The sequence below is a fragment of the Xenopus laevis genome, chromosome 9_10L (genome assembly GCF_017654675.1).
Source record: "Xenopus laevis strain J_2021 chromosome 9_10L, Xenopus_laevis_v10.1, whole genome shotgun sequence".
Taxonomy (NCBI): Eukaryota; Metazoa; Chordata; class Amphibia; order Anura; family Pipidae; genus Xenopus; species Xenopus laevis.
In genome coordinates, this window is record NC_054387.1 from 73493553 (window position 1) to 73517782 (window position 24230).

A 24230-nucleotide genomic window follows, 5' to 3' on the forward strand; every position below is an offset into this window, starting at 1 on the left:
AACAAGGTTAAGGCATGCTGGAAGCTATAGTCCAACAACATCAGTGTTGTTTTCTAAAAGCAATATTGCTTAGTAAAGCTTTTCCTTAGCTCTCCATGGCCTGTGGCAGCATTAAAGTGCAAAATAATCCTCCAATGAGAATCTCAACTGATCTGTGTAAATCTGGCACCATGTTCTTTGTTCCTGCAACTGGAGCTGGAAGCTTTAGTACCATTTAAAGCTGAGGAATCACGGATCACTGGCATTCGCTGCTCACAATCTACATTTTTTTGCATGCTGAAAGAAGCGGATCTGCTCACCAGCTCTTTTTGATATGCATCTGCTTCCACTTGCTTGCAGGCACATGGACTGGAGGTCTGCTAGAAATGCCTGTTTTCATGCCTGCTCCATGTGCCTGCACTTTGTAGTGCTGATAAACAAAACTAGGGAAGGGAGCAGTTACGCTTCTCTAAGCCTACAAGAAAAAAAATGCAGGCTGTGAACAGCGTAGCCAGTTGTTTAGTGTCTCTTTAAATGAAATCAGGTTGAATAGAAATCATTTATCCCAAACATTGTAGCGCCAATAAATTAAATAACAAGGCAATAATAGCCCTTTATATAACAAAGTACACAGTCACAGATAATTTACAATGCAATCCAAGGAACCAGTAGTTTTCTGTCTTCTCTTGCTACCAGAACAGGATTCACAAATGATTCATTTGAAACTACATGTACTTTGCTGCATCTAGTGTTGATGTTCTTCCTGTAAGTGGGACAGTCTTGGGCAGTTGAGCTAAGTTCCATGAATAAAGCAAAGTTATTGGTTGCCTCTCCTGGGGTTATTCAATCAATCAATAAAAAAACAGCAATGTGTCCCCTCCTCATGTAAGTACCATGTAATATCATGTAGCCAAGATCTGCACAATAATCTCTGTATGTATGATGACACCAAGATGACTGACATAGAGCTGGAAAGGATACTTCTTACTAGTGAATTCTCTTGCACCAGTAATTAAGCTTGGGTCACTTACTTTAGAGAACTAGGGGGAACAGGGGAATTTCTACAGAGGGTTTATATTAGTTTCCCTTGCCAGTTAGTGATATTAAAGTCATTCGGTAAAAGCTTTCTGATGTTATGTTCAACAGTGTGGAATTAGTGGACAAGCAATAGAACATTTCACTACCATGGCTGCATTCCTGTGGATACAAGATCGCCATTAGAAATCCTACTGGCATTATAACCATACCAAGTAGCAGAATAAGAAGGGGGATGGCATTATCCAAATGGTACCAGGGCTTTTCAGACAGTTTCAGATAACAAGCAGGGGGAATGATGAACACCAGCGGAGTGGCACTTAGGATTCCCTGTGAAAGAGAGAGAGCAAAATATGGCTATAGATAGTTATATGACAGATATGCATACAGTAGATGGTAAATTGCTTTAATGAAATTAAGCAATCTTGGGTGAATACTGTTAATGTTTATTTTACTATGATTGTATCCATAAAATTCTCAAAACTATTGTTTGGTTTGTTTCTTTTGTGCCACTATCCCCTAATCAAAAAGGACTACATGCTAGATACAGATTTCATAACTGTTACTATTGTCAGCAGATGCTCTTACTGCATTGAATGCTTTTCTGTATCAGGCTACAAGAGAAATCAGAGTTTCAAAAGACAAAATTTAGTATTACTCTTTCAGTCAATAATGTGTCCGTCCGTCCCAGATGGTTACATGGCTATATCTGCCCATCTGACGGTTGAGAACAGGGTGATATTAGCATGCAATTTTCGCACAAAAATTCCAATATGTTAGACAACAGTGAGGTTGACTAATATGGAGCAGGTTAGGATGATTCTTATTTTTTTTTCCCTCTGTAAATAAGCTTGGAATATCAACTTTTAAAAACTAGGACTAAATAAGTCACTTTCAGGACAGGGAATATTTACATTCCCTTTTAAAGTAACGTTACATAATCTAAGTCTGGAGTACAAATGCCATTGAAACTGTTATCTAGGTTTAAGGTTCCACACTTAAGTATCATTAAAGCTAGTGGAGGTGATGCAGCTAAAGATATGGAAGGCTAATCACCCATAATCAAGGGCATGGAATGCTAAAGTGTGTTTTATATGGGAATTTTACAACTTTCCTCCCTGTGCCATGAAAATAACTCTTTGTATTCCTAGGACCTGCATTCTAAATCCTTATTGCATGGATGCTTAATGGTTATATGCCTCACTATGCTTGCAGAGTGAATCATTCTCTCAGTTTCTGCTGTTTTTACTGTGAGCCAATGCTGCGTGCATGGCCATGTGATCTATAATAGATTTTGATTTTCTGAATCTATGCACAGTTCAGGACTATTCTTTGCTTTTCTTGATCTGGCTAGAAACCAGAGGAAAGCCCCATTCCTATTATGCTGAAGGGACATGCAGAAAGATCTGTGTAGAACAGCAGTAGAAGTTATAGGCTTTTATTTTATGCCTTCCTTGTCTTTCTGGTTAGGGTAGGATATGAAATGTTAAAGATCATCAGAATTTACAGACAAATGATTCTAGTTTATTTTTTTGTTTACGAACACTTTTGCTGGCATAACCTATAGACACAGGCTTTGATTTTGTTGAATTTGTTATTTTTACTTCATTTATATTACTTTTCAGGCCCTGTCCTATTCATCTTTCATTTTAAATTCCAAGTAATATATTGCATGGATCTGAACCCAAATTATAAATACTGTATATTGTCTGAAATAAAGTTATGATTTTTGATGTGATTTAAGAACTGTTGAAGGATTCTTGGTAACTTAGTGAAACCATTTGGATACAGTACTAGGATAGAGATGCAAAGGCTGTCCAGAAACCAGAGGGGCCTCTGGATTCACCCATGAGTCAGGGTTGTGCTAAATATTTGGTATCTACTTTGGGCTAAGGTTGCATGCAGATAAGCATGGCCACACTCCAATACACAGTATTTGCAGCTGGGCTCCCTGTTCCTGACTACATTGTTGGTGGGATAGAATCTGTTCCTCACAGTGTCTTCTGAGAGGGTGAGTCAGACTCAATTCAAGTCTTTTAGGACACATCACTATACTAGATGACAGTTGCATGTCCCTGACTACATTTTTGGTCGGAAAAGGTTGCACAGAGTCTGCCCCCCCCCACCCAGTGTCAACAGAGCGTTGTGAGTTAGGCTCGTTCATTAAGTCCCTTAGGGCGGGGTGCATCATTAAACTTGACCCTTCAGTGTTGGCAGGACAGGGGAAATGAATGTTTTGGGAAAGATTTGAAAGCTAGGAGCTGCATGCTGGTCTTGGCTGTGGTTTAATGGGTTGTGGTACCTTCCCACTGGAAGGAACAATGGTTTAACTTCCATGGGAGCAAGGAGTGCAACTGCAATTGGCACTCAATGGGACACACGGGAGCACCCCATTGGGGCTCACATGGATAAGGAGGATGGTGGGTACAAGTGTGTGCAAGGGGCATGGGGATTGTGTAGAGAGGTGACCAGGGTAGAAAATCTGCCCGTGTGGGGCTACACTAAATCTCAGGCTTCAGTATATTCTTGATGAAGGGTTGTAAACCTAGGATCATCATATTAATCATCTGGATTTATTGTTTTATCAATCATCATCATCATTTATTTATATAGCGCTGTCAAGATACGCAGTGCTTTACTGCAGTTATAGCAAACAGGGAATAAATGGTGGATAACAAACAATGATTACAGAATACAATAGGGTTGGAAGGACCTAGAGATTAGAGTTTACAAACTAAAAGGTTAGGGTACAATGGAGACATTAGGATTATATAAACACTTTGTCATTTTTGATACAGCAATGATTAATTAAGGTACATCAAATAAGCCTCCTTAAACAGATGGGTCTTTAAGGAGCGCTTGAAAGTTTGGAAAGAAGGAGAAAGTCTGACAGCTTCTGGCAGAGAGTTCCAGAGAAAAGCAGAAGCCCGAGAGAAGTTTTGTAGACGAGAATGGGCAGAAGTGATCAGAGGAGAAGTGAGGCGAAGATCAGAAGCAGAGCGTAGGTTTCGTGAAGGAGTGTATTTGGAGATTAGAGATGAAATATAGGGAGGGGTTTCTTTATTAAGGGCCTTGAATGTGAGTGTAAGTAATTTGAATTTGATTCTAGAAGAGATTGGGACCCAGTGAAGGGACATACATATGGGAGCAGCTGATGTTGAGCGGCGAGCTAGATGAATGAGTCTAGCAGCCGCGTTTAGAACAGATTGGAGTTGTGAAAGGTGACTTGTTGGAATACCTGTGAGGAGTAAGTTGCAGTAATCAAGGCAGGAGATGATGAGAGACTGAATCAGTGTTTTAGTTGATTCTGAACTGAGATATGGTCGTATTCGTGCAATGTTGCGCAGTTGAATACGAACAACTACTGTTATTTTGGAAGATTAGACCAATACTTACATTCAGTTCCAGAAACATTCCAAGGCAGTCATACACCAATGAAAAAGCTGTGGTCAGAGACACAACTGCGAAAGTCACAGCAAAATGCAGAGTGTATGAAAGATTCCCACCGAAAAAGACATTTGAAATGACCTGCAATAAAATCAAGAATGAAACTCCTTAGTTTCATTCTACAACAGATAATAATTGTAGTGTTATAGAGAAGCTAAACACCCACTTAAATTACCTCATGTAACCTGTATATTTGTATTCTGTGTATTACATATGAATGTATGTATTTTTTTTTACATTTTTACAGTTTAGATATTTGAAATAAGAGATTCTAAGAGGGGGAGTGATGACAATTTCAGTCAATAACTAGCCTGCCTGTGTCCCAATTAAGACCTAATTGTGTAGAGGTAGATGGTGCCAGGTCTGATGAAAACAGGTTTTTGATAGGCTCCAGAATTTTCACACGACTTCTACCCATAGATACTCTGTTTTCTGCTATTTGCTGCAGCACTGCCACCTACTGGCAGAATAACTTGGCTAGGCTATCAGATCCCAAAATATAATTGTTCTAAGTATTTGTCTTTATTGTGGATCTTACTGGATAAACCACCAGGTGCCCAATACCCAAGAATAGAGTATGGTTATTGATAATTCTTTGGCAGCAAATCTTTATGTCCCTACCGTTTAACAATAATGGGGCATGATGATCTACCCCATAATCTCTGAATACTGACCTCTCTTGCCACAAAACATTCCATAGGGTACGTCAGAATTATTGTGATTGCATAACAGAATCGTCCAATAGTGGCCAGGTTGTCCTCTCTGCAGTAGTTCTCAAACAGATCTCCTATGAGGAGAAAAACAACTTAAAATAACTCACTGCTTGACCTTCTTTTGGTAGTTTGATTTATTTATAAAGAACAAATTTAATCAGTAAGACAGTATAACATTCCTTAGAGACATGAGCAATTGTAGATAAGAGGGATTGAGTTTTATGGAAGGTTTTTATGCTATGTAAAAAGAAGACTGAAGCTTAATAAATATTTTGGCTAGACATTCTGTATTATACTGAACCTTCTGTACCAGCCTAGAGATTCAGCAGCCCTATAGCCATAATAATACAAGCCTTTAATGTTGTCCCCAGCAGCTCCCCATCTTTGATCTTCTACTTAAACCATTTCTCTGAGTGTCAGTGGATCTGTATATGCTCAGTGTGCTCTGGGTTGCTTTTTAGAAACTAAACATAAATAAAAGTTAGAGCACAGCTTTCATAGAAGTTGGTGCTGCGGGTCTGATTATTAATTGTGTACTGGTTTCTATGCTGCCATCCATGTATTATGTGCCTGAATTAAAACTTTGTATTGTGAATTTGCCGTAGGCTGGGGTACCTGACAGCAGCCCCGGGCATGTGCTGTGAAAAAAGAAGATGGGCACATGGGAGGTAAAGATCCTCACTGCTACAGGGATGTTGGTGGCCTTGGGCTGGTACAGAAGTCCATAATATATGGTAAAAAGTATCCAGACTAATTCTTTATTGATCTGTAGTTTTTTGTATTTTTATGAAACAGCGAGCAAGCCTTTTGAGTAATTTTTAGATCATTTTTGAAGAACTTTTACCCTTCCGGAAAGGACAAAAGTCATTATGATAGGACTCTATTTACTATTTCAGCATAACAGATGGTGGACTCCTGTTTATGGGCAAACAATAAATCTAATTCATTCTGAATATTCTATCTCTTTCTTCTTAATCTGTTAGTGCTGGAAATTCAAATCAAATGGAAAAGTATAACACGTTCCACTCTGTTTCCTCCAGTCCAGTTTTAATGAATGAGCCTTTAGTCAATCAACATCCATAATGAGAGCCAAGGAGTTCTGGGTAAAATAATAGTCTCCTTCTTAGCTTCTTCCAATTGCATCTTATATATCATTACTGCCAAATTCTCTCTGCAGAGTTGAATGGAAAATCCAAAAGTCTTTTCCTCCCAAACTATAGAAATTAAACATATTCATGCCACTCTACTTCATTTGAAATTATCCATGAGAAAAACTTTGTGTGATACTTTCCAAAATCCCAGTGGAATTGATATATTGTAAGAACTGAATTCCAAAAGTCAGGTGTTGGATCTTTTATCCAGAACCCCATTATCTGCAGCACTGTGATGCCAGGAACCCAATATCTTGATTGATTTGGAAATGGGTTGCGAGCTCCCTCGCCCATTGATTCCTCACTGTGACCTGGAACTGATGAGTTCCAATGAATTATGAATACAGGGGTCCCCATACCAAACCCTAATTTGCTTACTTTCAATAAAAAATAAGAATTGGTCATATTCATACATCTGAGCAGCTAAATGATCATGTTCATACACTTACTTACATTTAGGGAAGGGGGGTTGTGTATAACTCCTTGTTCTAGTAAACACAGGTGGACCATAAGAGCTTGCAGTTTAGCGTTTACAAGTGTCCCTTCAGCAACATAGTAGTGTAGAACTACATTCCTTATTAGCTATGAAGGTTACTGATTACTATTGTTTCTCTGTTTGAACACTTAAAATCCAGATTAATTAAACACTTGAAAGGTTTTAGTTTACCAACACTTGCAATTCAATGTACAACCTTGTTTGTTTGGGGAACAATGGTATTGTATCTGTAAGACACCAATTATACTGCCTTACCTTCAAAATGCCTCACCCTGACATTAATGTGACCTAAAGTAAGACATCTATCCATGAATAAACAATACAACATGCTGAAAGTGAGTGATCACCCAGAGCCTTAGGGATATATCAGCAATTCCTCACAACATATTGTCTTTTCATGAGGTTAAATTGAAGGATTCTCTCTCTCTATATATATTTACAAAATGTGTATATGTGTATGTATATATAGATGAGGACTACAAACAGCCCAGCCTCCGGATGCTTTTGACACAAAACAATTTAGAACCACTGTGGGAACCAATTTGTTTAACAGATTTGATCCTGATAGTTTACCCTGAGTAAATCCCGTGAAGGACACATATCCAAAGACAGAATACTGCAAACTGATAAACAGCGAGAGCAACATTGATACATGGGTAATACGGGACCAGTTGCTGACCGTAGCCTTTTCCAAAGAGCCGTATATAAGGAAGCAAGCATGGTGGCACATGAACACTGCAACACATAAGGAAAAAAGTTAAGACTCATTTTTTAAAAAAATTTATAATTCAGTGGAATATGTTTTATGACACCCATCAATAAATAAAGTGTGTGAAGTGTAATGACTAATGCAGTAGAGAGTCTTTACAGTATATACAAGAAGTAAATTAATGAGTTGGAGAGAGTGCAGAGATGTGAAACTAAACTGATAAGAGAAATGAGAGAATTAATGAGAACTAAATGAGGGTAGACTATCAAGGTTGGGGTTTTTTTTTTGCTGGAATAAAAATGCTTCCTAGAGGGCATGATTACTCTTTACAGGTAGATTACAGGGCATTGTAGACAGATAGCGGGGGACCTCTGTTCCTATAAAAAGTACACACCAGCAGCCACCCATTTAGATTAGAGGAACAGAACATTTAAGCAGCATAGGTGGTTCTTCACAGTGAGCGGAATACCCTGCCAGATGATGTTGTGATGGCAGATTCATGTTTTGGATGATTTATTGGAGAAACATAGATTACAGTGATCTCACGATCTACAGTTAGATTAGTATAGGTATGTGTGTATATATTTTCATATATGCAAGTTTATCACACATTTATACATTAATAAACATTGTCTTTATAATTATAGAATATGCAAGTTCTTACCAAATGACATGACACCAACTGCTTGCATTACATTTGGCTTGGCAAAAACCCAGGCATCTTCTGTATGGGGTCTAGGTATTTTAAAGTGAAATATAAATAAGTACTGTATGACTTAAATTAATAGACTGATTACACACTCCATTGGTCCACTAAGGAAGAACTTTGAATTATAGTCTTCATACATACAGTTTTTACTATGAAATAATGAAATGCATGCACTGGTTACATTGTTGCGTCTTCTGAGAATTGCAAAATGCTCTTTCATACACAAGTAGCTTGCATTTTGGTATACTGTGTGCAAATAAAGGGGTTACTCTGTTACCTAAGGCAAGGATGGCAATTCATACCCTCCTCACAGTCTATTTGCAGCATAACTGCATTACCCTCTGTTATGAAGAATAAAGAAGCCAAACAACAGAAGGACTGTTCAATGGAGGTCAATAAAGGTTGTTGGTAGAAGACCGCTTCAATAAGCTAATGCAGTCCTCATCCCAATGGGATTGTAAACCTGCCTGATAGATATCCGGCAGATTTTCATCAAGAAATCTGTTGGAGAGGAAGTCTGAGTGAGTCCATATACGTGCAGATAAGCTATGAACTCTAAAGGGGCTAAATCAGCAACTCTGTGGTCAGTTTGCTTACAGACAGTTATAAAGACAGAGGGAGTCATTTATAAACACTGGGCACATTTGCACTTGGGCAGTAACCCATAGCAACCAATCAGTCAGCTGAAGCTATCATCTGATTGGTTGCCATGGGTCACTGCCCAGGAGCAAATTTGCCTAGTGTTTATAAATAAGCCCCAGTGTGCAGGTAGAATATGACAACCATGGAGACTACCAGATAACTCTGTATTTATGTCAGTAAAAAGGACATGTTTCTAGGCTTCCTTATTAAATGCCAATGAAAAAAAACCTTAGTTGTCTGGTTTGCACAGCTGCCTGTGGGAGAAATAATATTACTTTTTTACTCACATCATCATTCAGAGCAGCACCCAGTACTGGCACATACATTAGCTTTGCATATTTCCCCCTGGTTATCAATATGTGTTGCGTGTTAATGATGTTTTTTTATAAATGCTTTGGTTCTGGGCTTTAGAGACTTTCTAGTAACTAGGACTAGACATGTAACAAACTTAGCTCCATATGGTTCTTACCTAACCCATACCTGATAGCCTGTGTAGATTAGTGCAATTAAGTAATTCAGGCTATGGTCAAACGCTAACTTTATTACAGTCACCAAAATGCTAATGCTTCCAGAGGTTGCAGCCACATGCTGCATATAATACAGGGACAACATACTCCAAATTATGGTCTTCCCTGTTTTATTTTGGGTGTGAGTAGAAATGGAAAGCAATGGAGTCATGAAAGCAATGGAATATTGTTAAGCTCTTATACAGTAGCATCCTGAACATTAAACTTTATGTCCCTCTTTCTCTGCTCTGGCACAAACCATAAGTCTAAATATTAAACAGGACTGCAGAAAATGTGTTAAATAAAAAGGAGCCTAAAATTAGTGATCTCTGATCATTCTTGGCCCCAAATATCTGGCCTCAAACCACAAGCAAAACATTCCCTACTTATATTCCCAGACTTTCATCTGCAGGAGAAACTTTTCCCACAGTCAGCTGGAATATTTATGTTATTTACATTTGTTTATCCAGCTAATCCAACTACTGGCTGCCGGGGTGGAGAGCTTTCTCTATAATTCCTTGCTTCGTCATTCTTACCAGAAAATGTGAACTTTTTATATGCATACACCATTTCCAGATAGAATGATTTTTATTTCAAAATGCCTGTCGCTTTATGGCTTTATGGGGAGAAAGGCATGCATCATAAATATAAATGTAGCCCACCTGTTAGTGTGCTATAGTAGTGATAAACTCAAAGTAGTGACTTCAATGCTTTTGGTCAGAGTTGCTCCACCAATTTGGCGAGTTGAGAAATTCACCTCAGGCGGCAGCGCCCCCCATGTTGCCAGGGGTGGCAAAAATGCCACTCCTGGTAACTATGAGCAGAATTTCTGTTTTTTCAACTGGAAAATTCATAAATGCGCTCTCTGCACTAGCAACGTGGACGCCCCCGGCGCTGAAAATGTGAGTGCTGTGGCAGAACGAAGGCAAATTTTTTGCCGCTTTGTGAATTTTCAGCAAAGCAAAACTGCTCATATTCCCCCATCCATAGTACCCAGCTTCTAGTTTTATGCCACCTGAATAAATAGCAAAATAAATGCAGTGCCAACATTATTTTTGCTTCACTCAGAACATATAGCAGTATAAATTTTGTGCCAAGCTCTCATTTAATGCCCCAAGAACACGGCAGCATATTGTAAATATTGCACCAAGTTCTCATTTAATTCCTCCAGAGCACGATAGTATAAATGTAGTGCCAGCTTCTCATTCAATGCCCCCTGAACACCTAGCAATGTAGTATAGTGTCAGCATGTATAAAACCCAGACTGTTTTGCCACTGCAAAGACAACTTTCAACTGTACCTTTTGCCGGCAACCCAGGTTGGGTGGGAATCTCAATTGCGCTGTTAACTGACATACAATGCATTTTTTACTATACTGTATTGAACTAGGTGCCGCGATCTAGAAGAGTAACCTTGAACTTTTAGTATGATATAGAGCAGCAGTATGTAGAGAATGATTTTCTGAGACAATATGCAATTCGTCTTAATTTTTTATTATTTCTGTTTTTTGCATTATTAAGCTTTTTATTCAGCAGCTTTCCAGTTTGCAGTTTCAGCAATCTGGTTGTTAGGGTCCAAATTACCCTAGCAACCATGCACTGGTTTGAATACGAGACTGGGATATGAATAGGAGAGGACCTGAATAGAAAGATGAGTAATAAAAAGTAGCAATAACAACACTTTTGTAGCCTTACAAAGCATTTGTTTCTTAGATGGGGTCAGTGCCCCCATTTGAAAGTAGGAAAGAGTCAGAAGAAGAAGGCAAATAATTCAAAAATAATAAAAAAAAAATGAAGACCAGTTGAAAACTTGCTTAAAATTACCCATTCATACTACAATGCTAACTTAAAGATGAACCACCCCTTTAATGACTCCAACGAGGTTCATTTGAACAAAGACGATGGAGTTGTACACAAAGCAGGCAGTATTCTAATTGGACAATCCTTGCTGGGTCAGGAGATATTTAGGAAATAGATTTGAAGATCAGAATTTCTGTGGGAGCTGACATGAGGTAGCTGCTTCTTTACTGCCGTGCACATGTCATAGAGTAACAACGAGTTAAAGAGACTATGGACACAATAATAGTTATTTAAAGCTTCATTCCATTTATCTTTTGTTCCCTGCATCCGCTTTAGTCTGAAATCCTGTTTGCTAGACGTGTTTTGTAATGATTTCTGAGGTGTGACTTTGTATATTGTGACGTCACAACACTTCACAGGTGTTTGCAGTTTAGGAAGTGGCCAGGATCTCACTGCTTTACTACGGTGTAAGGGCTGGGGCTTAGTTTGTATTATAGGCCTGTGGAGTGCAGCAAGCATGCAAACACTATCATGTTTAGGCAGGTTTTTGCAAAACATTCACACCCACACAAACAGACACACAGAGACAGTACATCTTATTAGAGTGGCTTCTATAATTTGTTAATACTGGTGCAAGCAACTGACTTGCTGTATGCCAGGACCGGAACTAGGGTATGTACAGGAATGAGCCTAAAGGTGGCCATACATGGGCAGATTAGGGGTAGGACTATGCAGACTTTTTCGTCGCAAACCGGCGCGCTGCAACAAAACGCATGCAACAAATCGCATGTGAGGGAAATAAGGTAAGATGCAGCATGCAGCGTCTGCATCCGTGTCGCGTCGGATCAATGTTGTGACTTCATCCGACATTTCTTTCTCTTACCTTATTTCCGTCGCATGAGATTTGTTGCATGTGTTTTGTCGCATGCATTTTGTCGAAGCGTGTCGGATCTATGTAGTCCTACCCTAAAGCTGCCAATATCAGTCCTTTAGACTGATTTAGCAGCTTATCTGCCCGTGTGTGGGGGCTTCCGACGGGACTCCCTGATCGATATCAGGCCAAAAATCAGCCTGAAATTGAGAGGGCAGGTTTGATTTTTCCTGCGATTGAAGACCGCATTGGCTAGTTGATGTGGTCCTATGATCCATTGTCATCCATTTCCTTCATTGTAATCCGATATTGCTTCTGCTTTTGGTGAGCATATCAGGTTAAGATCCACTCGTTTGGCAACCTCCCGAAACGAACGGATCTTATCGTGTGTGGCCACCTTTAGGCTCAACAGTAGGGAAGCACTATCTACATACCTCTTTTGTCCTCACTTCCCTAAGATTGGCTCTCTCTGAACCCGGCTCACCAAATCTCCATGATTGCTGATGCACTCACTGTGGGGAGAATTGGTTCAAGAGTAACAGGGGCCAGGAAGGGGATCACTGGGGGGCATAGGTACAGAATGAGTTGTGGTGTTGCATGGGGGATAGAGGAAGGGGTTAGGCTTAAGCCCGGCACTGCTGTATGCTGAATGAAAAGATAACTCACTAACTAATCGACTCAGGTCCCATCACTATAACATTTCTTCTTCACCTAAGTCATTCTGCACGTTAGAGACAGACACCATAAGATAAGTCATTTATCCATCACCAGGAACCACTAGATTATTAAAACATAATGCTCGTTTTCTTTAAATTAGGCCCTGATGTAGGAATTCTTAACCTAAGGGTCAGGACACAAAAATAGGTCTCCATAAATTTAGAGGTTAACCCTTCAAAATTGTAAACTCTTGTGAGCATGGCCCTCTGATCCCATTTTCTATTCTGTAACCCTTGCTGGTTATAACAATAAATATGATAATAAATGCATGTAAATTACTGTGTAACTTGCTGGTACAATACGCAGATATGCTGATAATGAAGATACTCCCCTTGAATGCAGTGAAATGTCCATATTACATCGAAAATAGTAATTAAAAGTGTCTAATTCTATACTAATCTTGTGGTTGAGAAACTGATGATTATTTAGATTTCTCCAATAAAAAGGTCAAGGAATCCCCACACTAACTAAAGCAGAAGAAATAAGCATTAAACTGCATGTTAAATAATCTTATATAATAATTCTGCCACCTGGTGGTGGGAAAACATTGGCTCTACTAGTGACATAAAGTTACTGCAAAAATAGAAGTATGGATCCCGTATCCAGAAAGCTCAGAATTACAGGAAGGCCATCTCCCATGAAGTCTGTTTTAATCAGATATTTTTTTTAAAATGTTTTTTAAATATTTCATTTTTCTCTGTGATAAAGGGGTTGTTCATCTTTCAATTAGTTTTTAGTATGAGACAAGTTACAATTGGCTTTCATTTGTTATATGTTTTTTTTTGTTATTTAGCTACCTCCCCAGTTAATTTCAGCAATCTGGTTGTGAGGGTCCAAATTACCTAAGAGACTGGAATATGAATAGGATAGGGCCTGAATAGAAAGATGAGTAATACAAAGTAGCAATATCAATACATTTGTAGATTTGCAGAGCATTTCTTTTTTTTAATGGGGTCAGTGGCCCCCATTTGAAAGCTGGAAAGACTCAAATTATTAAAATACTATTAAAAATTAAATAATGAAGACAAATTGAAAAGTTGCTTAGCCATTTATATAACATAGTAAATGTTAATATAATGGCAAACTACACTTTAACCACAGAAAGAAAACCAAGCATTCCGGAAAATAGATACCATATCTATACTTATTTAAGGCTCACTTATGAATGCAAGTGCAATGTGCAAAGATTATGCAAAATGCAATGTGTAGAGTGCAAGAATAGTGCAACTCTTCATGGTTTTTACCTATATGTTTTCCCCATAATTCTAGCATAATAGTGGGCACCAGCAAAATAGCATGCACCACAACTTGATATGATTTGTCAGTGAAGGCACAAATTGGCATAAAGTTGTTCATATTCAGCCATATTCAGCCATATCGGGTGTCCGGGACCCACTAGGGCTGCCACCTCAGGGCCCCCCACCCCAGTTTCTAAGTCAACTGGCCAGTCTACATGATGCACATCCCCTGAGGATCCGCCTGTTTTTTCCTGGCCGACCCAGTCCAACCCTGCTGCTGCTTCAATGTATGAGACCAAAATAGTCACCTTCCTGATTAGTAATTCTTATTGAGATATTAATTAGAAATACCTGAAACTACTGTAAGGTGAGGGTCACATTTGACCATGAATACAGTCTGCCGTTGGGTCTGCATGAAGGGCCCTTATTCTATTTGGCCCATTATGGAACGTAAATGTAAACATTAGCTTGGTCTTTTGGATGGTGGGTCTGCTTATAGTAGGGTTGCCACCTTTTCTGGCAAAAAATAAATACAGGCCTTACTATATATTTACCTTCCCTAATAATAACATTGGGATCAAGCATATTTTTTATTGGCAAGGCTGGTAAAATACCATCCAGGTGGCAACCATAGCCTCTAACTCAAAGTGATTGCTCTGCACATCATATTGGGCTGTCAGATCCCCCAGTTATAGCAGGACAAGCAGGTGGCAATAGGGTTAAGTGTTGCCCACAATTATTATTACTACTACAACACTGCAATACCAGGGCCAAAGGTCCTTCAAACGTAATGTATGTGACTGTAGCCAGAGATTTAAAAAAGTGCTAAAAAGAAAAAAAAAAAAAAAATGACCCATGCAAATTGGTCAAAATTAAGTTCTTTAGTGATCTTGTTCTGATCAAAAGTGACCAGAGAAACATTAATTACTCCTTCCTCTCATTGGTGTATTAGTCCCATATTTCGGGATGCAGGCATATTTACTGTGCATGCTGTTAGATTTGCTTGTTATTACATTAAGTGCTACTCACATTTCTGAAGTCAAAGACGATGCTCTCACAATGATAATCACCAGCACAGTGAATGTTAAAAGCAGGGACAATAAGGACACCTGGAGGAAAATAGTATGATTTTATTAAATGCCCTAGATATTTTTGAAATAGGAGGGTAAAGGTTTTTTCAGCCTTTAGGTCCTTTGATACCCTGGGCATAATTTAGTCAGCTAGATTGGGTCCTAGAGTGATAGAAGGGAAGCTGTTTCCTTTTCCTGTGTGAAAGTACTCTGCTGGCAGTTTAGTGACTGGCCAGTAGATGTCACTATTCTATTTAATAAAAGGGGAAGGTCCCATGTGTTCAGTCTCTTTTGGTCTGCACACTTGCTGGAGAAAGTACTAAAGTGCTCCATAGGTTGTGGGACAAAGGTTCCAGAATAAGTGAAGTGCAAGGACAGTTCTGTTATAGTCACTCTAGGAGTGAAAGACAGAATCAGGAATTATTAAAATAGCAGCCAGAGGCTCCAACGAGAAGACCAGGCGAGTCACCCTGTGGTGACAAGGCTGCCAGGTTAGGGCCTTAAGTGGTTAGGCTCAGGGAAAGAGAGATCCTGGGAGCTTGGGACCCTTGTGAGATTCTCCTTCTGTGGGGATTGTGCATTAAAGACAGGCAATACTACCTCTGGGTTGCTGTAAAAACTCATCCTAAAAGTTGTGAGTATACACTGGATGAGTATTTGTAGGAATCACAGGTCATTTGTGTGACTACAAACAGTGCCCATCAAAGACAGACTGTATAGAGATCCATATTCTGCATGCTATTTAAAGTTACAGTGTTCTACAAAGAAACTTTTCAACTTTATCCCTGTGTGTGACTGTGGATCAAAGAAGTTCACAGGGAGGGTATTACAGCCCAGTCTGTCCTGACCCTGGGTAGAGGCATACCATTTTATAGTTTACCTGCTCTCCCTTTTAGCAGAGGCACAGGACTTCTGTAGCGCCAGATCTCCTGCAGTAGCAGAAGAGGACAACATAGACATTTCTGGAAACAACCATAGGTTTCCCTTTAAAGGCAAGTGACTGATATTCCTTAAAGAGAAATGTCTAAAGGAGATGTAAACCCAACTGTAACGCCATCCCACAGCGCCCCCTAGTTTTCTACAGAAATTGCTGAAAAGCATAATTAGAGATGCAAGAAAATATATCAGTAAGAACTTGACCGATCAAAAAATTCATTATAGATGCAAAAGAATGAACCAATAAGAATGCTGATTTTCAGCACTATGTCAGGTACTATGTCAGGCATCTGCTGGAGAACTATATATTAGGTGCCCAGGAGATTTAAAGAGCTTTCAAATCTCCTGTGCATCCCCTGTGTTTCCCAAAAAATGAGGATGCAGCCGGGCATCCTGCCACCCCTGACATTTTGACTCCCTAGGCCTGGGTCTTTGTAGCTTTCTGAGCCTAATTGGGGGTCATACAGTATATTATAATGATATCATACCTTTCCCAGCTTTTCCATATTGCGATAAAGGGCAATGGGCAATGTAATCACAGCAGTAGTTAGCACTATCAAAACACGACGATCCACATACCAACTTTCAGGAGAAACTATAAAAAATAAAATCAAAATAATTTTGTTTTAACTTTATACATAGATAATAACATAAGTGCACAATTGACTGGATACAAGTCAGCAAACTCAGCCAAGATAATTATGGGGGCAAAAGGCTGGCTTTAGCTCCAGGGCTTGTTTGTGTCCATTGGGCTTGTACTTTTGTACTGAATGAGGATAATGAACGCATTGGAGCTTGCTGCAGTTTGTTAAGGAGTGTGTAAGTGCCTATGTGAACAGCATCAAAGCATGAACATTTTGTGTCAATTTTAATACTGGCTTAAATACTCTGAGGAACCTTTTGGGCCTTGCTACTTACGACCTACTGTATGCCAAGAATTAAGGATGGGACTAGTGATGAGCGAAATTTTCAGCAAGTTTCAATGTGAAAATGATTCCCACAGACTCTAACGGTTGGAAAAATTTGTCGCGCACCAAATTATTTTTTTGCTGCCCATAGACAAGTGCATTTCGGCACGTTTTTGGAGTTATAAAACGGGTCAGATTTGCCCATCACTAGACGACACTGGCCTGGGCCCTCTGTTTGCATCTCCTGCTGAATGTTTTTATCCAACCAGACTCGGGGAAGAAGTACTGCCTAAATGAAAAGTACGGGGTGTGCTCTTGTGCTACTTCCTGTGGTCTTCGTAAATGAACCATAATGATAACCAGTGTTAGTAATTGTTTGGATGGCTGTGTCTATTGCACTTTGTGGGATCTGCTTTATATTAATAAGCAATTTTTTCCAGATATTTTGACGTGGGTTAATGTTAGGCTAATCTGTGTAAAGCACAGGCAAGTGCCTGAAGTACTGAAACATATTTAAGAACATCAGCACACCTACAATTACTGAAATCTCTTTAGATTCTTCGATTGAGAAAGTTTGGTTGGCACTTTCTTAATTTTTACAGATGGCGACCTTACTGTCAACTAGAATTATCATATTAGCAAACAAGGTTCTATACAAGACAGAATGGCACTTACCTCCAGGAATACGCTGAATTATTTTTGGAAGAATGTCCCCAGTTACTATATTATAGCTGATCATTGCTTATAAAAGAAAAAAAAGGGAGAAAATGTAAATATCTGTAAACTCATTTCTTAATATATGAGAACACAAACCAAAATTACAAACATAAGAAAAATTCCATATGAATATAAATGTATTGGGTATACCAATGAGAAGCATTAGACCACAATGGTCCTACAGGACCCCACAGTTTACTTTAAATCCATCTTGCCCCAACAACTCATTATAAGTTCCTTTGGACTTTCAAAGCTGCCATATACATTCAGTTGTCAATATATTGCTTTTAATGTAGCGATTTTACATTGGCCATTGAAGTCCATTGCACATTAAAGCATTCAAGTCAAACTGTAAATTCACAGTATGAGATCAGGATTTTTGCTCATTATTTGGAGATTTAATTAAAGATACCTGCGAAAGGGTATAAAAACTGGAAGACAGACAAAAGAAGGTATCCAGGGAACCCAAACATCTTGCTGACAAGAGACTGGTATGTGTTTGTTCCAGACATTGATCCTCCTTTAATCAAGAGTATGATGGAATAATCTGTAAAAATGCAGATTAACACACAGTTACATATTTTTGAATATGCAAACTCCTGCTAATGTATGTGCAAGGGGAATAGATTTATACTTCCTTATGTGTTTGCTTTTGTCTTTATTAATGACATTAGAGTACTTGTTAATCTTTAGTGGGGTGAGTGGCCCATCCAGATGTAGCCATGCTCTGTGGGTATGGCAGAAAGCCTAGAACAAGGATGCTAGGTTGTTTACCCTAAGAGGGGCAGATTTTATAATATCTTTGTCATCTACATCTTATTTTCTCCTTATGGAGGAATGTATGGAGTGCAAGTGAAAAGTGCAATAAAGTGGAGTGAAAATGGAGTGGAAATATAGTGAAATGGTGTGGAAGTGGAGTGAAAGTGAAATGAAGTGAAGTGAAGTGGAGTGAAAGTGAAATGGAGTGAAAGTGAAGTGGAGTCAAAGTGAAGTAAAGTGGAGCGGAAGGCATGTGGAAATGAAGTAGAAGTGCAATGAAAATGAAGTAAAAGTAAAATTAAGTGGAGTAAAATTGAAGCAAAGTGGAGTGAAAGTGAAGTGATAGTGGAGTAAAAGTGGAGTGAAAGTAAAGTGGAGTGAAAGTAAAGTGGAGTGATGTAAAGTGGAGTGAAAGGGAAGTGGAGTGAAGGTAAAGTGAAGTAAAAGTGGATTGAAACTAAAGTTGAGTGAAAGTAGTGAAAGTAAAGTGGAGTGAAAGTGGAGTGGAGTGGAGTGAAAGTAAAGTGGAGTGAAAGTGAAGTGGAGTAAAAGTAAAGTGGAGTGAAAGTGAAGTGGGATGAAAGTAAAGTGGAGTAAAAGTAAAGTGGATTGGAGTGAAAGTGGCATAGAAGTGGAGTCAAAGTGTAGTGAAAGTAAAGTGGAGTGAAGTGAAAGTGTAGTGAAAGTAAAGTGGAGTGAAAGTGAAGTGGAGTGAAAGTAACGTGGAGTTAAAGTAAAGTGGATTGAAATGTGAAGTGAGGTGAAAGTAAAGTGGAGTAAAAGTAAAGTGGATTGGAGTGAAAGTGGCATAGAAGTGAAGTGAAAGTGGAGTGAAAGTAAAGTTGAGTGAAAGTAGAGTGGGAGTGAAAGTGAAGTGCAGTGAAAGTGAAGAGGAGTGGGAGTGAAAGTGGAGTTAAAGTTAAGTGGAGTAAAAGTGTAGTGTGAGTGAAGAGTGAAAGTGGAGTTGAAGTTTAGAGAAAGTAAAGTGAGATGGAGTAAAAGTGAAGTGGAGTGAAAGTAAAGTGGTGTGAAAGTGGAGTAAAAGTGAAGTGAAAATGAAGTGGCGTAAAAGTGAAGTGGAGTGAAAGTGGAGTGAAAGTGAAGTTGAGTGGGAGTGAAATGGAAGTGAAGTGGAGTGGGAGTAGAAGTGGAGTGAAAGAGAAGTGGAATAAAAGTGAAGTGGAGTGGAAGTAAAGTGAAAGTGGAGTGAAAGGGAAGTGGATTAAAAGTGGGTGTGAATGTGAAGTGAAGTTAAAATGAAGTGAAGTAATGTGAAATTAAAGTGGAAGTGAAGTGAAAGTGGAGTAAACGTGAAGTGGAGTGAAAGTGTAATGGAGTAAAAGTGTAGTGTAATGAAAGTGAAATGAAGTGGAGTGAAGTAAAGTGAAGTGGAATGAAAGTGAAGTGGAGTTAAAGTGGAGTGAAAGTGAAGTGAAATTGTTTGAAAGTGAAATTTAATCCATTGAAAGTGAATGTGGAAAGTGGAAGTGAAGTGGAATGAAAGTGAAGTGAAAGTGAAGTGGAGTTGAAGTGAAATGAAGTGGAAATTGAGTGAAAGTGGAGTGAAATGCAGTGAAAGTGGAGTGAAAGTGGAGTTAAAGTGAAGTAAAAGTGGAGTATAAGTGACGTGGAATAAAAAAATTAGTTGGAGTGCAAACAAAGTGTAGTGGAAGTGAGGTGAAAGTGACATGAATGTAAAGTGAAGTGGATGTGAAGTGGAGTGAAAATTAAGTGGAGTGAAAGTGAAATGGAGTGGAAACGGAGTGAAAGTGAAGTGTTATGGATGTGAAGTGTAGTGGAATGAAAGGGAAGTGGACATAAAGTGAAGTAAAGTGACATGGAAATAAAGTGAAAGTGAAATGAATTGGAAGTGAAGGTGATTTGGAGTGAAATTGGAGCGAAGTGGAAGTGAAAGTGGAGTGGAAGTGAAGTGTACTGGAGTGAAAGTAAAGTGGAGGTGAAGCGAAATATAAGTGAAGTGGAAGTGAAGTGAACTGAAGTGAAAGTGAAGTAAAGTAGAGTGAAAGTGAAATGAAGTGGGTGAAAGTGTAATGGAAGTCAATTGAATGGAAGTTGAGTGAAGTGAAGTGGAAGTGAAGCAGGAATCCTGTGTCCAAAATCACTTAGTAAGATGCAAAAAATGATTCAACAAGAATCCCAGCTGGTATGTGTAAACCTGATTAAATGTTATGAGTTCTTGAAACTGGAGTTGGAGGCTGTAAGCCTCTACCATTAAACCAATCTGTCCATTATTGTCATGTTTGATTCCAGTGTATTATAATAAAGACAGAAATGCCATAATTATCTCTATATGTAAGATAACAGCAAGATGCCTGACATTGTGCTGGGAATCACACCATTCTTAATGATCAATTTGCTTTTATAGTGAAGGGGCAGTGTGGGACAGCATTACAGTTGGTTGGGCTTACAACCCCTTTAAAGCAAATAGTAGACTGTAAATGGAGTCCAGCAACATCAGGGTTGTATTCTTAAAGCAATAAAGAAGGTTTTAAAAACTTTCCCCTAAATCTCTGCAGCCAGTGACTGTTTTAAAATGCAAAAAATCCTCCAATGAGAATCTCAGCTGGTTCCATGTTATTTGTTCCTGTAACTGGAGTTGGCAGCTTTAAGCACAGTTTCCCAGCACTAAACTAGTCTGTCCTTTATTCTCATGTCTGATTCCAGTGTAATAAAATGAAGCCAAAAATGGCATAATTATCTCTATAGGTAACATAATCAGCATTCTTATTGGTCAATTCTTTTGCATAAACAGTGAAGTTTTCAATCAGTCGTATTCTTATTGGTGAATTTTGTGGCATCTATAATTTTTTTTGGTAACTTCTATAGAAAACTAGAGGGCTTTGAGGGACAGTGTTACGGCTGGGTTTACATCCCTTTTATTAGTGTACGTGTGGAGACTCAAAGACTGGACACACAAATAAGTTCAAAAGGAACTGACTAATTAGAAAACAAGAACATCGCTGTGTGAGTGTAGCAAAGGGTCACATGAGAAACATCTTCTAATAAAGAAAGAAGAAAGACAAAGAAGGCCACATGTTTCATTTACTAACCATATTAGGGTTGATTTCATGCTCCAACTTCCCTGTAAAGCACCCTAGTTTAATAAACTGAATAATATTATCTAAACACCATAGTCTGTCTTTTTTCCTCCACTCATACAAAATGATTTCTAGCAATCTTTTCCCAAAGACATTGCCTCGAGCTTGATCATAGTTTTTTGTCTGCTGTTTGAAATAGAACAATTACTAATTAAAAACCTTTCAACAGTGAAACATAAATTGTTCTGTTCCCTTGTCTGTGAAGCCTTTACCTCAAGGGTATGTCCCTAAACAGGTTGAAATGTGTGCACTTAACTTGTATATAGCAAATTTCTCAGAGATATGTCAACGTGGGATATTATCCAGCTCACATTCCCCTGAGCGGAACCCTAATATGAGATAAACAGCAGATAATGGCCATGCATCTGCTGCTAATGTGGAAGGAATAAATACATAGTCTAAGAACCTCACTGTGACATTTATTTTTCAAAATATGCACCTAAGGTTTTTGGATCAGCCTTGTGTTTCAAATCTCTTAAGGTGATCCACTCATTTGGCAAGGTCACCAAATGAGCAGATCTTAACCCGATATGCCCACCAAAAGCAGAGCGATATGGTGTTAATCCGATTGTTTGGCCCTAGGGCCAAATGATCAGATTAAGAAAATGGGAGCCAATGGGACTGGGCAACTTTGATTTTTCTTGGAGATCGAGGATTGCATCTGCTAGTTGATTCAGTCCTCGATCTCCAAGATAAATCAAACCTGCCTAATTGATAACTGGCCAAAGATTTTTGGACTGATATCGATCAGGGAGACCCTTCGGCATGCCCCATACATGGGCAGTGTTGAGACACATGGTTAGTGTGCCCTGTTTTGGGGCATGCCTGATGATGGGGACTTGAAAAGACAATGTGTGGAGGAAGGCTTTATAACATAAGGTTGTAAAATAATCCTTTGTCTGGGTATAATCACTAGTGATGGGCGAATAAATTCGTCAGGCACTAATTTGCAACGAATTTCTGCGTTTCACCGCCGGCGAATAAATTCGTGAAACTGCCACAATAATTCACCAGCTTCAAAAATGTTTGGACACGCATCGGAAAAGTTGCTCGTGTCAAAACACTCGTGCGCCAACATTATTCGGACGCCCATTGACATTAACGTCGGCGTAAAAATTGACCCGAGCGTCAGAATTTATGCGAATTTTCTGGAAAAGGGAAACGGGCCAAATTCGTCTATCACTAACAATCACCCTTTAAAGAGATGATTATTATGCTTCCTGGCACCATTTTTTTTCACACAACAACAAAGTAACACACCTTTTGTCACTTTGCTGTAAAGAACTGTTTTGCATATTAGTTTTTTATCTTTTTTGAATTAATTTAGATTTTCCATGGTGGATGTAGTTTTAGTAATGTAAGGGGTGTTAGATAATATGGATACACCAGATAAACTGAGGATAATACAGGTATGGGACCTGTTATCCAGAATGCATGGGACCTGGGGTTTTCTGGATAACAGATTTTTCCATAATTTGGATCTTCATACCTTATGTCTACTAGAAACTCATTAAAACATTAATTAAACCCAGTAGGCTGCTTTTTCTTCCAATAAGGATTAATTATACCTTAGTTTGGATCATGTACAAGGTAGCACTTCATTACTAAAATAAAAAAATAATTCTGAGCTTTCTTGATTACGGGTTTTCCGATAATGGATCCTATACCTGTAGCTATTTTGGCTGATAATAAAATATTCAAAGAATACTCAGTCCCCACCTGTCACGTATGCCACTCCAATTAAAAGCAACAGCCCGAGGGGAAATCCAGCCAACCTCATTGAATATGGTAAACCTAGAGACATAAAGATCCTATATATATATATATATTACTTCCACATACACATAAAATATATTTTTTGTTTTTAATCTTATTTCTGCAGGCAATAACCCCCCCCCTAAAACTAGGTCTTTCTTATAGACAAATATAAGCTAGTACGGGATATAGCGCTGGCTATCCCTTGATTTCTTAGGACATTGTACATTCTTAGAATTTCTAAAGTTGGAGTCCAATGGTTTAACAGGGGTTATTTATCAAAGGTCGAGTTGTGTTTTTCCCAAAAAACTTTAGTTTTTTGAGGGTAGTTTCAGTAAAAACGTTTTCAGGATAATTTTTCGCGATTTATTATGCCCCAGAGCTGCGGAAACCTGTCGAGGTCATGTTGAAGTCATTGGCAAAGGTCCCTTGAGCCATTTGAAGATTTTTATAGCCTTCATGATTTTATGGGGCTTTTTGGTGGTTTGCAATTGAAAACTTGATCAATTTGAGCTATCCCACATTTTTTGCTGATAACTCGATCACATCAAATGAATTGCATTCATTTGAGTTTTTTACATTCAAGTTTTTTCATATTTTAGTAAACATTTGAGTTGTGAGTTTAAGGTAGAAAAACTTCACAAACCTCACAAATTTGACCTTTGATAAATAATGTGCTTTATTTATGGTGCATTCGTAATTCCGTTAGGATCAAGCATTGAGGTGCTTCAATTTCCCTGGTTGTCCTATTTACTGTAGTTCAAAAAATAACAAAAAACATTTTTTAAAATTTAAAACAAGTATATTCGGCACAAGCCCTATGCATTGAAATCATGCTAAAAAGGGTAATACTGCCTCTTTAATGTAAATTCCTTAAAATACATTGTCTTTTGGGTTATAATTCTTTAAAGAATTAATATTATCCTCAGCCCTCTATATATATAATAAGTTATT

General features: G+C 38.6%; 1 protein-coding gene across 2 annotated transcripts; it reads right to left on the minus strand.

Moving 5' to 3' along the window:
* Positions 1-584: 584 nt before the first annotated feature.
* Positions 585-23408, minus strand: slc38a11.L (solute carrier family 38 member 11 L homeolog). Of its 2 annotated transcripts, XM_018235865.2 has the most exons (10): positions 23241-23408; positions 18056-18190; positions 17602-17667; positions 16507-16613; positions 15042-15121; positions 8195-8265; positions 7395-7556; positions 5136-5248; positions 4411-4542; positions 585-1344 (listed from the first exon to the last, which is right to left on the minus strand). In XM_018235865.2, exons 1-10 carry the CDS (start codon positions 23323-23325, stop codon positions 1057-1059), a joined length of 1239 nt encoding a protein of 412 aa, XP_018091354.1. In that variant the 5' UTR covers positions 23326-23408; the 3' UTR covers positions 585-1056. The 2 variants fall into 2 exon arrangements, with proteins under 2 accessions (XP_018091354.1, XP_018091356.1); XM_018235867.2 differs by lacking the exon at positions 17602-17667.
* Positions 23409-24230: the final 822 nt, after the last annotated feature.